Here is a 15,386-nt window from a genome sequence, read left to right as displayed (position 1 = left end):
CATTCGCGAAGTCACCGGCGCCATAAAGCCCCGCACACCTGGAGCTAAGGTGTGTTTGCACGTCAGAGACATCGACGTGTGAAATGGCGCCTGGATAAGCGGAGCCACGCCCTCTCGTCTCGGCCGGGGATCCGAAAAGCAGGTTCGGACCTGTCTCCAGGCTTGTCGGGAAAATTAAACATCCCTTGCCGCGTGTCGCGAGCCGCACCCTCCCCCCTCCCGCAGTCTGACGTCACCGTGCCTGCTTCTGCCTGCCCGCCCGACCCCCCTCCACTGCCCCCACCGGCATGCATTATGCATGGCAAGGACGAGAGAAGGAAGTGGAAGGGGGGTGGAAGGAAGACAGGTTACACGGTAACGCCATCAGACGAGGCACCCGGTAGCTGCCGGCCAAGGGAGGGTGGGTAGGCCTACTTTTATTCGGGTTTGGAGAGGGTAGGAAGGCTGCTTGGAAGCACTTTGTATTTACACTGCTTCCCTCCCCTCCCCCCACCACAATCCTGACTCTTCCCCACCCCCACAACCTGGCCTGGGATACCAACACTCCTACTACTATCCGCCCGTGTACGCGGATAAAGAGAGCGAGAAAGGACTGTATTCTAAAGAATACTTAATAAAACTTGCGCGTGACCAAGACAGCAAAAAAAAAAAAAAGTATTTGAGAATAGGTATATGACCCCATCTTAGCTTTCTTCGATCTTTCCTTTATGCCTAATTCATAGAGACCTGTAAAATTCGCGATTTCAAATCCCTAAAGGATAGACTCGATGATCCTCTACGGACTCGTGCAAATTACATCTGCTGATTGGTTACCGACTCTTAACACCTGTTGACTGGAATGATCGTGATTCGCTAATTCTTCTGTTAAAGATTTTTCATTGGCGCAGAGTCCTTCAGATAAACTGTGGCCCAATCACTGAAGCAAAATAATGTCAGAAGTATTTGGACACTCTCCTATCGCGAAATGAATGTGCGAATTTTACAGGTCTCTACTAATTCATAATATATTAAAGGAAAGGATATTGACTCAGTTACAGTGATGATTCAAAACAAATGTAGGTACAGCTTTCCTGGGGTACTAGTAGTTTAAACCTCTTTTGGAATTGTTAACTACTGAAATTGACATATTAAATGTTCGCTTGAAATTTTTTTAGTATATTCTAAAAAAAAATAACACTTAAGCTATTGGGGAGGGGGGAGGTTTGAATAATCGTTAAAGTGTGTTCAATAGTTTTCAACGTCAAAAGGTATTTTCAATTGTTTTATGTTCTAGTGTAGAAATGAAATGTAGCATTTTGGACATTTTCAAAGATTCTTAATGTGATAAATGTCTATTTTATCAGTCTCCCCTAGAAACATGACCAACAAACTGAGCTATGTATTGAAGTTATTATAACAATAATTTAAACATTATTACAAATAATAATATAATTTTGCTAAACCAAACAGCTTAAAATGAAATACTAAATTATATATGAAAGATTTAACAAAATGTCCATCCCCGAGTTTTAAACATACTAGAAAGTATTGCTAACACACTTACCCACTAAGCTAAATACATACAATAAGGGTCGAGAAAAATATTTGATTTTCAATTTTGTAATCCCATAATCATAACTTATTTTAAAATTTACGATTGTTTTTATTTTTTGGACTATTACAGTTCATAAAATGTATTTCAGAATAGTTTTTCTATCACAAAGATCTATTTGGCTCACCTATAAGCTGATACGTTCCCCTAGGTTCACGGAGGCAAATATATACAGGTTAAAGGGACCACCTATTCAGGGAGGTATTTGTGTTTGTGAGTATAGAGGATAAGTACGACGCTTACTGGTGCTTCTAGCGCAGTATCGCCTCTAAGCGCAAGGCTGTGGACTGGCGCGCAGTCGTCTTGTCGTGGAAAGGGTAATCATGAAATTTGAGCAGTAACCATAACATCATATGACGGAGAAATTAAGATAAAGGTGTAATGCAAGTCTCTTGATTGATTTAAAGAACCTGTACTGGGCGTTTCATCTCTATAGAAAATATTATGGAGAATAAAAAACCTCTTTTCCAGAACTTTTCACTCTTCATAAAATAGTTTCAAAACGAGATAAACTTATCCACACTCAGCAAATTCTTAAGTGACTTCTTGGTAATATATGAATGAATAAAAATCCTACAAACATTGTAGATATTTTTGCTGAAGTGAAATAATTTGATTGAAATAATTTAATTATATAAACTTATTTCCCATGTTTTTTTGTATCGGACGCAAAGAAAAAATGTAGTTTTTAAAGGCATGTTAGTAATATAAATCTCTAAAAGAAAGAAATAGCTTTTCTTGATTTACCCTTCACCCTGCCGTTTTCGAGGAAATACAGTATAAAATTTAAAACGAAATACTTCGACGCCTGGCAGGTGTGCAACACTCACAACATTCAGTATTAAACAGCTGCCTGAAATCAGGGACACTGGCTGTTAAGTCATACGCTGTAGTCAATAATGGTATTTCCTAGAAAACATTCAAACAATAATTAAACTGAAACAACTACAGACACGCCCTAAAGAGCATAAACGTTAATGCTGAACAAACCAAACATGCCATCAAAACACCCCAACATAAAATGATGTCAAACCTATTATTTGTGAGAAAATATATTCTCATAAAACATAACTTGTTATTAAAGGGATATTTTACTTGAGGCACCATAGTTTACAAAATTTAGCGTTTATAATATAAAGGTTCTGTTTTAAATATAGAAGTTTAACAACTGCCTGCACTAATATCAACATAAACACAACTTAGTGTTTGACATTGATGTGACACAAACATGTTTTCCAGCGGCTGTGTTTTGGGACGCGGTGACTTTCAGAATCGGAATGCATTCGTCAGTTACACTTTTACGCGCTAAATTTTGTGAACTTTGGTACCTTAAGCAAAATTTCCTTTAATTATCAAGTTATGATTCATGAGAATATATTTCCCTCACAAATAAATGTGTGACCACAATTATTTTCTCTTGTGGCTTTCGATGATACGTATGGTTTGTTCAGCTTTCACGATCATATGTTTTATGTTACGTCTGAAGTGACTTTAGTTTACACATTAATTAGTTAAATGTTTTCTTAGAAATTCATTGGCGTTCACGTCACTTAACAGTCAGTGTTTCTGATTTTAGACAGCTGTTTGAAACTGAATGTTGTGAGCGATGCATACCTGATAGGCTTCGAAGTATTTCATTGTAAATTGTACTCTAGTTTTTCTTGCAAACTGTGGGGTAAAGGGTAGTTAAAAAAAAAGGCAACCCTTTTCATTACTTTTGACATCTAAATTAATAATCTACCTTCAAAAATTACACTATTTATCCGTGGTACAAAAATTGATGAATAAATGATTTTAATATAAATTATTTCAATTAAATAATTTTAATTCAGTTACAATATTTTTAGTGTTTGTAGATTATTGTTAAATAAGACATTATCAAGGTGCTTAGCGTTTCATAATTAATATTATGCCACGGTAAGTGTGTGAAGCTGTTTTTTTTTTTTTCTCCAGCTAATTGTTTTGCCCAAAACATTGGTTGAAGTGCAGTGTTTCCATTGTAAAAACAGTTTTCAATGACCTGCTTTGAAGTTATACTACTTTACGCGCGCAATGGGGGGAAAAAATATGAGAGTAAATTTTTACGATGCGCGCGCAGCATGCAACAAAAATTGACAGGATGAAAAAAGGCTACATACAAATGCCAATTATATTTGTCTTTTTAAACCGTGCACTTTATGATTTATTTTAATTTTGGGTCCGTATATTTAAAAATTGTTATTAATTGTTAATAATTATGATAGAAATTTTCTTTATAAACTTCAAGTTATTTTCGAGAGTATTTATAAAAGTGAGGTTATGTTCGCGTATGTTTAATTTATTCGCATTATAAACTATAAAATGTTATATTATTATTAAATTAATAATGAAAAATCATAAATAAGAAGAACATTCAGCGTACTCATTGTCTCTTCTTATTTTGTTAAATTAACTAATTATTTTTATACACGTGTTTATATTAATATCGAACACTCGGTCATTATTTAAATGTTATAATTTTATTCAATTTATATTTTGCTAATCGTATTTATAAAATAATCCCAGTCCTTTTATTTGCACGAACACATTTTTTATGACAGTTATTTTTTTTTATCAACGGAGATCCAATGTGATGTTTTGGGCGCAACAACATGGCGGCTGCGCAGGCACGCTGTTCCACCGCGCCGTGCTGATGAGCGGCTCGGCGCTGGGCCCCGGCGCGCTGGTCGACAACCCGGGCCACTACGCGCGGCAGGTGGCGCGCCACGCCGGCTGCTCCCCGGACCAGCCCGCCACGCAGCTGCTGCGCTGCCTGCGCGACCGGCCGCTAGAGGCGCTGCTGTCGGCGGCGGTGCGCGCGCCAGACTTCTCGCCCGCCTTCGGGCCCAGCGTGGACGGCGTGGTGGTGGACGGCGGGGAACCGCCGCCTCCTCCCTCCGAGGGCTCCTCCTCCTCCTCGTCCTCCTCCTCCTCGTCCTCCTCCTCGTCCTCGCCCTCCTCCCCGCTGGAGAGCAAGGCCGTGGTGTCGCGCCTCGCGCGCTACGACCTCCTCTTGGGAGTGGTGCGCGCCGAGGCCTACCTCGCCTTCTCCGGGGACGACGTGCTGTACGGCATCGAGGCGGACCGCCGCTCCAAGATCCTGCGCACCTTCGTCCGGAACACCTACAGGTGAGGCCGCGCCATTGATGAACACGTCTCTGATGATTAGAGACCCGGAAAAATTCGCGGGTTAAACGACCTGCAGGATGAACTCCGTAGTTCTACGTACACTCGGTAAAATGTCACCCACTCGTTGGCCGCTGTCTTGCGAGACGTCCCAGCGTAGCAGCCTGTGAATTCGATGAATCTTTGGTCGTGTGTTTCTCATTGGCCCAGAGTCAACCAGGTGAGTTGTGAGCCAATAGCAGAGGCAGCACTGAGATATAACTATTTGTATTTGAGCCTATCGCGAAATGAATTCGCGAATTTTTCCGGTCTCTACTAATAATATTATCAGGTGAATGTGTAGGTACACGGATGAAATAAAAGGGTGTCCCTCCGAGCATGCTCGCACTGAAAGGTTTCGAAAATAAAAGCTAAATACTGCAATTCAGGTACGTATTGGAACCAACTGGACCTCGGGGGCAGTCTGTTAGAAGGTTATTTCTCGTCAAGCATGACTGGGCCATTCCCTCGGATCGCAAAAGCTACGGATGTTATAGTAGTGCTGCCCCCACGCCATGTTGTCAGATGTGTGTAACCGCCCTGTTGCTTTAACTCCAGCAACACCGCGGTCAACAATCTGACCTCACACTCTCGCCCCAAGAAGGGTCAAACTTCGCGCGGGTGGCACGATCCCACCGCACGCTGTGAGAAATAAATACTTCTTCAAAGAAAATAAATGCACGTAGGCAACAGCTAACTTAACAATGAAGAAAGTTACCGGAACCGCTAACATGTGCGAGGTCGCTGGCTCCTCAAAAATTGTAAGTGGCTCTCTAATTTTGCGCCCGCGAAGGATGGAACATGCTTGTGCGTGTTTTTTTCGAGCAGTGTTTGTTTTACCTGCGACGTCGTCACACCAGTGTCGGCGCGTGGAGCGTGATTGTAACGAGTTGGCTTTGTGTAAAGTTATTAATAGGTTTAGCGTGGAAACGCGATTACTTATGACAATGATTCAGGTGTCATTATGATGAGCTTGTGGAGAACTAACTACTAGGCCCCAAAGTGAGATAACAAAAATGTTCGCCGGAATGTAAGTGAAAATCGCTATTAAATTGAAAATTACAAAATAATTTTTAAAAAGTGCCATCTCATATTGCCGTAAATATTCTCGGAATCACAAAAAAACCGCTAGTTAGAGAAAAGCTCGTGTCGAAAGGAAACCAAAAAGCCTAAAACGTCCAATGCTGACAAAATGCGAGAGTTAACGACAACGTCGAAAAGGAAATTAAAAATTAGATCGATGATTTAAATGCATATTAATACGAAATACATCGATTTATCACGAGGTTGTCACGAATAATCTACTGTGCGAACCTGAACACTGATTTTTTTCTTCTTCTTTTAGTCAGCCTGGAACCTAAATTTCAACAATGATTTTGCTAATTCATCTTAAATTTATTTATTATTGTTAAGATACTATATATATATAGGATAAGACTGCAGTTGAAATAATTGGGATTCACTCTTTTATTTTACATTTATTTTGGTGACGGGTTACTGCCCCTAATTATTTCAATTAAATAATTTTGCTACGGCAACCAAAATCCGCGATTTTTGTAGAACGTAAATCAGTTAAACATAATCTAGATGCTCGGTCTTCCATCTCAAATACTTTATTATTTACATACAATAGAAATGTTGTTCAGACCCAACGTCAAAGCTGTGTACCAACCAGCCTTGGGAAACACTTTAGACTATAAGTCGTACCTATGGATGTTTTCAACTCATTCTGTCGTGATGAACCTTGTCGGTCTAATTCATATTCGCCCTGTATTAGGCCCCTTTCACACTATCCGGGGTTTTATATTCGTCCAGCTCTCGGATACGTTGACGGGCATGAGCGCGTTCACACTACTTATCCGACAGTTTCCGCCGTACGGCTGCGTGATTGGCCGCTACAAACGTCCGGTCGCTGGGCGGACAGTTGCGGAGTGATACTGCTCAGTATTTGTGCGTTCACACTTTCCGGCAGTTCGCCGGGCAGTTCGTCCGGCGACCTTCAATACGGGCGAAGTGTTCTTACAGAGTTTTATAAAATGTGGATTTACTTGACATTGATTTCGACAGATTAATCAATCAGTTTAGTTTGAAAAAAAGGCCCCTTTTTGTGGGATATAACTTTGGAGGTTTACAAGGATTCAAATTTCTTTTCATCTTGTCTCAGTTCTTGAAACAGAATAAACGCCCCTACTTCATCCCTTCTCACTAACAGGGGATATTCTAAAAAAAAAAAACTGTCAAGTTCGCCTTTTTTTTTACGTCTTTGGACCAAACTAGCACAGCTCATAAGTTCTGTCTTCTGCCCATGGCTGCAACAATAGATTAAATACCGGACGAATATGGTGTAGTGTGAAATAGTGACGAAATAATTTACTTTGTCCGACAATATTGTCGACCGGTTACCGAACGGTAAAAAAACTGGATTATGTTGTACTTCCACAGCGTTACAGATGTTTCTTTTAATGTTATTTGGTATGTCCACCATCATGTGTGAGTAAAAAGATGGCAGCATAGAATTCCCCTAGTTAGTTCTCCGTAGGTCAGTTCCACTGAAAAGTATTCTCTATCCATAAGACGAAAGACCATTTATTGAAATCCACAGCAGAATAATTTGTAAGAGTATTACCAAACAGTGTACTCTATAGATAGAAAAAAAATTGTTGATAGAAATAATAAGGATCCTGTAGTAAGTAATGAAATATGAGAATGGTAATTATTTAATATTTTACCAAGTTTATTTTTGAAATAATTTATTAATTTATGTTTTTAAATGTTTTTCAAGATTCTAACGAAAAATAATATCACCACCAGCCTAAGGATAATGACTCATATTGAACACCACAGTGTATTAACAGTAAGCCATTTTGGTGTAGAAATGTGATTAACAAGTTCAGTTTGCAAATTAATAATACATGAGCATTGCATTAATGTCCAAAATCTCTTACACTATCATATGAGAGTATCTTTTTCTAAACGAGAACTGATCTTCTAAGAACGTTTTATCAGACTATCGTTGAGTTAGCTGCCGGACAAAAAGAATTTGGAATTAATTAATATTCTTTACTAAACGTATTGAAATATTTGTACTTCAGATATTTTGAACCAAAGACTTTTGCTAAATATGTGTCATCCGCCATTTAATTTGAAAATTCATTCTAGTTAATGCAATCTGGAAGTGTCTACTTGGTGACTTTCTGTAAATAACATTTTTATTTTAGAGTTAGTAGTAAAAACGTAAATTTCTATAAAATAAATTTATTAGTATCACTGATGTTTCATGATTCGCACCGCGCACAGTACTATCCTCAAATATTTTAGCTGCAGGAGCGCACACACACTCATTCTGGAACACTCAGTGAAGATGATAATTTCAGTTTTTTTTATCGGTTGAAATTCAGCCAGCCTTACAAACCTTTCTGTAGTATCAAAAACAATTTCTCGAATAACTTGTCACTTTCAAGAGTTTTTGCAGTGCACAGTCGCACGCAGTCTTAGGTGTCACTCTGTGGGAAGCTCTTAGAAAAGTTTCTCTCCCGGAAAAGCTGATATTTTATTCATAAAAATTTAGCATTGAGCAAGAGAGGGATCCGGGAGTTGGTGAAAGTGTTTAAATCTGTTCTTCTGCGAGGAACCGTATAAAGTATTCAGTGAGTAAATGTGTTGCCATTTCTCAAAAGCCAACTTCGGTAAGGCAACCAGCTATTCACGCAAAGCTGATTGTTAACTGTTAGCTAAATGGCATTAGAGTCGCAGAAAAGCACAATGATTTAAGAGTTATCCAAATAACATTTTGATTGTTTAAAAAAAACTACGGGTGCCGTCTAGTTACAAGCTGATGAAAACTCTTTTGTTTAAGCTAGTAGTAGTGTGAATTGGGGATACTTATTTAAGAAATATTCTCTTATGAATGGTAATGTTACATTATCTCTAGTTGTTAAACGTTCCATAATTAAAAATACTAAACGGTACCTAGTGCTCTGTCCAGCCAATTGGGAAATAAATCGCAATGCAATTTATAGCTAAACGATTTTAAAATACGATTTAAGATAGTGGATGCTCACATTTAATCAGATATATATTTGGCTTGGTCTTAAATACATGCATTATTCTTATTTTACTATAACAGAGTAAATAAACATGTACATTGGTGCCTATTTTGGTTTCTGAAAATTTATATGTGTAAACAAACAATAAAATAATAATAGTTTTAAAAGTCGCAATTTTTTAAGTGCGGAATTTTGCTCAGCAATTGTTCACAATTTGTTTGCGAAATGTTATAGCCTACGCTTTAACTAGGCAAGTGTCTTCTACATTTTAAATCAGTAAGTGCAAGACAAAATCTTGGCGAGTGCCCGACTTCGGTTGAGCGAGAGCCGAACTTACCTCGCGACAGGTTCAAGACTTAGTTCCTGGTCCAAACAGCTTGACGAGTGCCAGAACCAAACTTAGAAAGTGGTGGATTTCTATCGGCAAGCACAAACTTTTGTTCAGAATGTGCCAACATCTAATACAACTTTTTATTTGGTATGTGTGTGACTTAAAATCATCAAGGGCCCAACTTCATCTCAGAAAATGACGTACTTAATCTCAGCAGGAACCAAAATTAGTACTGGACTTAGGAACTCTGTCATTGTAGGGTTTCGGATAGTAAATTACCCAACTTAGACTCAGATCGCACTGGAAAATTTTTCGGCAAGTGCAAGACATAAGTTTAGCAATTGCCTTGCTTTAAAGAATTTTGATTCTTATCGATATCCGCTGGACTTCAAATCAACTACTTCTGGACTTAAGTTCGTTGAGTACCTGAACTCAGACAATTAGGTACTGAACTTTGTTCGAGGTGAGTTCCGCAATCTGACTCGGCCAGTGCAGGACGTAAGCTTTAAAATCCTGGACTTTGTATAGGCTAGAACTGGACTTTAACGAGAAAGACCTGGACTTGCTAGTGCTTGACTTTAGTTCTAAAGTCCTGGACATTTTCTTGTGCCAAACTTTGTCTGGGCTGATGGTGGACTTATGCTATAGAGTTTTGGACTTTTTACTCGGCCGGAACTGGACTTTAGCTTAAAAGTAGTGGTCTGTAGCTTGACCAGTGCTGGACGTAATCTTTAAATTCCTGAACTTTTATTGGCTAGAACTGGACTTTGACACGAAGTGCTTAACATTGTCTCGACTAGTGTTTGACTTTGGTTTGAAAGTCCTGGACATTTTGTACTGCTAAAATTTGTCTGGACTGATGATGGACTCAAGCTGTGAAGTTCTGGACTTTGACCCGTCCGTGCTTGAAAGTGGTGGTCCGTAGCTCGGACAGCGAGTGGCCTCGAGCCGTGAGGACGCCAGCCGTGCTGCTTTGCTCGCGGCAGGTACCACCTGTCGGAGATCCTGGCGACGATCGTGAACGAGTACACGGACTGGGAGCGGCCCGTGCAGCACCCCATCAACATCCGCGACGAGACCCTGGAGGCGCTGAGCGACGCGCAGGTGGTGGCGCCCGTCGTGCGCACCGCCGACCTGCACTCCACGGCGCGCCGCAACTCCTACCTCTACGTCTTCGACTACCAGACCAAGTTCGGCGACTACCCGCAGGTGAGGCCAACCCCTCCGTCACCTCGGGAACACCTCTGGGGTGGCGCTAGTTACTGTCCTTTCGACTTGCAAGCAGTGGCCCGCCCAGTCTTAGGATAGCACGTACAGGGGACGCACCACAACGCCGATATGCCAAATTGACCACAACGCCGAAATACACTAGCGCCGAAAAATATCGTTGCAGGACTGCCACAAAGGTTAGGTTAGGTTATACTAGGTTAGGTTAGACTAGGTCAGGTTAGACTAGGTCAGGTTAGACTAGGTTAAGTAAGGTTAGGTTATATTACGCTAGGTTAGGTTAGGTTGGGTAAGGTTAGGTTTGATTGTGGTATTTCGGCGTCAAGGTACATTTAAGAAACACACACAAATTCATCCAGTTGTTATTTCGGCGTTGTGGTCAATTTTGACAGCAGTTTTCTATCTGTCGGCGTTGTGGTCAATTTTGACATTCGGCGTTATGGTATTTCGGCGTTGTGGTAACGACCCGCACGTACTTCTTCCATACTGTTTAAACCAGAAGCATCGTCCCGTAACAAGCTAACACGCTTTCAAAAACATCACACATAGTTACAGTGATATCGCTTGGCTTCGGGCTTCGAAGGCGAAGATTCAGCCCACGTTTAGGGCACCAGGGTATCACTTACCTGTCTAGGTAGCTGCTGCCCTGAAGATGGCGACTGCAGTGTCGACCGAAACGTTGGTGAAACCTTCGCCTTCGACGCTGCTAGAACCCTCAGGCCTAGCGGTTTCAGACAATGGCCATGGAATTCGGCGATCTTCGTTGCATAGTTATTATGTTTACAATAACTATCGCGGCATCCGTGATGTTCACAATTGCTCACTTTTATCGTACATAACACCCAATTGGAAAAAGAATCAATTTATGTTTCGTCTAGCACAAATTGTTTATCAGATGGAATGACATCGGGAGAAGATCTATTACTACATACAACCAAGGTGAAGTGGCAAGGGATGATATGGAGGGGGTAGTCTCCACTTCCTCCCACATATTGCCCCCCCCCCTCCTGGACTTCTTCAAGCCACAGTGGTCGAATAGGCCAGCTGGCTGATAACACAGTTTGCCATATAAGACAATGTACAGCTCTTATCACAGGATGTAAGTTTCCTCGGAATGTCTTCCATGGCGGAAGGTATAGATGGTTCTGTGGAAGAATTACCAGAGATCTGGCCATTTTCGTGGAAGTTTTTGTAATCGGATGTGTTCGAATCTCTGTGGAATATTTCGCCAAAGGTGGAAATTTTACCCAATCATGATGAAGTGGTGGTGTGCTCCCAGTGCTGAAAACGATAGTTTATTTTGGAGGGGTTGAAGTTTACTTGTGTATTAATTTCAAACGTGGTGGACAGTTGGTCTGTTTAAGCAGTTACAGCATTATGCGATAATTTTGAGAAACGTAGTGTATATGTTTATACGATACAAAAAAAGTATTGACAATCATAATAAAACCATTCGCACAAGCTGGGCCTACACCAGTCGTAATTATAGGTGTGATAGTTTCCTCCTTAGAAACAGCCATGCCTGCTGACATAGAGGCTTGGCTAGCATTTTCACTGGAAGCTTCTAGTGGAGCTTGTATGAAACCTTCCATCGACTCACTAGCCCGTTAAGGCGGGCCCCTTAAAGCACATACACATATGCTTTCCTTTGATGATTGGACCAGAACTATCCACAAGGCAGGGAAGATCCTTAGCCAGTAATAAACAAGGAGAAGCAGTGTTGCTACTAACCTCTGCAATCCAGTCCAAAGAATGAAACCTTTTTCTAAACTTGAGATTGGTCAATGAGCACCCTAGTGTGGCTTCATTGTGTATCGAACAGGTGAGTGTAGCCTGACAGAAAGAAAGCAATACGTGAAGTAGTGTTGGATAAACTCGTGGGTTAAGTATTAAGAGAGACCTACAAACTTCTCGAATTAATTCAACAAGTTACACCCCAATGTCTTCGACACTTGTTCTGAGCCAGCCCAACGCAACTGCTTGCTAACCAATAGCAGTCGAGTGGTCGATTCACATCCAGGTCAAGGAAGACAAAAAAAAATGTTACCTCGAGGACAGTAGGTACTGAACACTAGAAACCGGGAAAATGTTTCGTGACGTGCTCAAATTTAAATATTAAAACCTAGATGTTGCTTCTGCTATTGCCTGACAACTATTTTGAAGGACTCTGAGCCAATAATAAATGCTCATCCAAAAAAGTATCGAATCGCAAGTTATCCATTTGAGACTGTTACAAATCTGCAGCCAATGAACAGGTGGCATTTACACGAGTATGCAGAGGATCGTGGAGTCTAACCTGAAGGTCACTAAACCTGCGAATTTTTCCAGTCCTTATGTTTATGCCCACCTCGTGTAAAAAAATAACCCAACTGACCTATGCATTAAAAGTTTTTAAAAACAATTAGTTAATTAACTAATAATATAGGTTCAATAATATAGAGTTCAAAATGCTAAAATTTGTTGTGCAAAAAAGGGAGATAAAATGTTTTTCTGCATGGATGAAATTTGATCTTATAACTTTAAAAATTCCGATACAGCTCATTTAACCTCATTGCTAAAGAGACGCAGTATAAATTGTGCATAACATTGGGTTGCCAATGTTGTAAACCACAGTTTATTACATAATTTTTAAGTCACGAATATTTATTTTCATTACTATAAAATTTCTGAAAATGTATTTAAAGATAGTTTCGCCATCACTACGTTCCCCGATGTGCACGAAAACTACTATGCACAGGTTAAATTGCTGTCGTCACACGTGGTCGGCTGTCTGGACGTCTTCGACTCGTGGGCGCATGCGCATTAAAAGCCTTCAGCGCGTCGAAAATCCGTCCTTGTGGCGCGCGCAATTCACAGCATTTCCGTCACCTGCAATTTTTTTTTACTTTTCCTTGCGCTTCGTTGGCTGAATCGTATTTTATTTTTTAAGTAGCTTGGTTTTCTGGGTTGTAGCCGCGTCCTCGGTGAATGATTCACCGACGTTTCGGTCGACATTGCAGTCGCCATCATCAGGGAGCAGTTACCCACCGTAGGTAACTAACTGCTCCCTGATGATGGCGACTGCAACGCCGACCGAAACGTCGGTGAATTATTCGCCCAAGGACACGGCTACAACCCAGAAGCCAAGATACTTCAGACAATGGCCCGTGAAAACCTGCGAACATTATTATCGTTTTTTTTTTGTTTTTTTTTTTTTTCACCTGGTGGTATCCGATATTTTTTTGTTACGCCTGTCTGACTCAGGCTGCGGTTTAAACCCGCATCCGAACGATACTAAACAAACTCGCTGTCTCTCTCTCCTCGGTGAAGGGGGGGTTGGGAAGAAGGGGGGTTTTATCGACACTTGTGGCGCTGGCCTCGTGGTTTGCCCGCGCAACGCGCACCGCTGTCGAGTGCAGATGGTAGAAACCCAGCCATGATTCGATTTGCAACGTTAACTCCCACCTCTCTCTCTCTCTCTCTCTCTCTCTCTCTCTCTCTCTCTCCCTCTCTCTCCCCTACCCCCACTTCCGACGCACGGTTTGATGAACAAACTCTCAATTATTACCTCGTTCGCGGGGTCGGGGCGTCGACCCCGGGCCGGGGAAAATTTTGTAATTTCAAGAGCGGCTCCCACAGCGTCGACGATTCAATTTTTGACTGCGGGCGGAGAGGGTTTTTTTAAAATACGTCGTTTGCAGCGGGTGTCAGCCGCCTGTATGCTCGCGCGAGAGTTATTGGGATAACATTTTCGATGCGTTCCTCACGTCAACGTTTCAGTTCCCCGGTCGCGCAAGTGAACCAAAAATAACTACTTATATCTAGAGACCGGAAAAAATTCGCGAATTCATTTCGCGATAGGCTAAAAATACAAATAGTTATACCTCAGTGCTGCCTCTGCTATTGGCTCACAACTCACCTTTATGACTCTGGGCCATTGAGAAACATACGACCAAAGCTTTATCGAATCACAGGTTGCTACGCTGGGACGTCTCACAAGACAGCAGCCAATGAAATGGGTGACATTCAACCGAGTGTACGTAGAACTATGGAGTTCATCCTGGAGGTCATTCAAACCGCGAATTTTTCCGGTCCCTACTTATATCTAGGGACACCTGTATTTCACGATTTCATTTCATGTCAAGGTATTTCACAAAACACTGTAGCTTTTACTAAGAGTCATGGCAAATTGTGAGGGTGCGGTAGTACGGTGACCACATTCTCATTGGCCCCGTCAAGAGCGGGACGACACCTCTCACCGACCTTAGCCAATAACCACAGGAGAAAAGCTTCAGTATTTTGTGAAATACTTTGACACGAAATGTATTCGCGAAATACAGGTGTCACTACTTACATCGCATTCAGCATTGTCAGCCGTACAACATTTTAGCCAGCCTGAGTATAACATTTAAAAAAAAAATCCTTTTAAAATTAAGTGGAAGTAAATAAAAATATTGTAGTTCACTCACGTGCGAATGATATCTTTTTTGACTTTCTTCAAATAATCATCCTCACAGCTGACTGTGTAGGATACATATATCTATTTTCTTAAACAAGCGCATGCACACCACCTCTGTCTTATTCTTTCGTTCATCTATCTCTCTCGGTTCTATTTTTTGGGGGGGGACGAATCATCGCACAAAGAGGAGAACGAAAATGAGCCCAGCAATGTATAAGCATAGTGATATATTTATATTCAAGTCCCTTTCGCGTAAGAAACGTTTCACAAGAATTTTTTTTTTCATGTAAAACTTTGCATTAAAATTTGCCCTTGAAATTTTTTTTTCTGATCGTGCCCAAAGACGTTTCATTTCAAAAAATTTTATGAAGTTGGATTTTTTTTTACAGTAAAATATATTTTAAAACAACAGAAGATAAGTTTGAATGCTTCATGCGCGCTATTGTTTCGTGTACATACAAACGTTTCTGCCTGTGCCTGATCATTGGAGCTCACCCTCCTCTAACTAGGTTTGCTTCGGAGACGAAGTTGTTTTGTCGATACTTCTGTCCTGAGGCCTATGGACAGAGG

General features: G+C 40.9%; 1 protein-coding gene across 1 annotated transcript in view; it reads left to right on the top strand.

The window, feature by feature from the left end:
• Positions 1-15,386, top strand: part of LOC134532299 (neuroligin-2-like) — a 445,968-nt gene that overhangs the window by 386,501 nt on the left and 44,081 nt on the right. The window contains exons 5-6 of the mRNA XM_063368717.1: positions 4,237-4,738; positions 10,138-10,360. Of these exons, the coding sequence (XP_063224787.1) occupies positions 4,237-4,738; positions 10,138-10,360 (725 nt within the window). The remainder of the gene's footprint in view (positions 1-4,236; positions 4,739-10,137; positions 10,361-15,386) is intronic.

Source organism: Bacillus rossius, chromosome 5 (genome assembly GCF_032445375.1).
Source record: "Bacillus rossius redtenbacheri isolate Brsri chromosome 5, Brsri_v3, whole genome shotgun sequence".
NCBI lineage: Eukaryota > Metazoa > Arthropoda > Insecta > Phasmatodea > Bacillidae > Bacillus > Bacillus rossius.
This window is presented reverse-complemented; position numbering and strand designations above follow the sequence as displayed.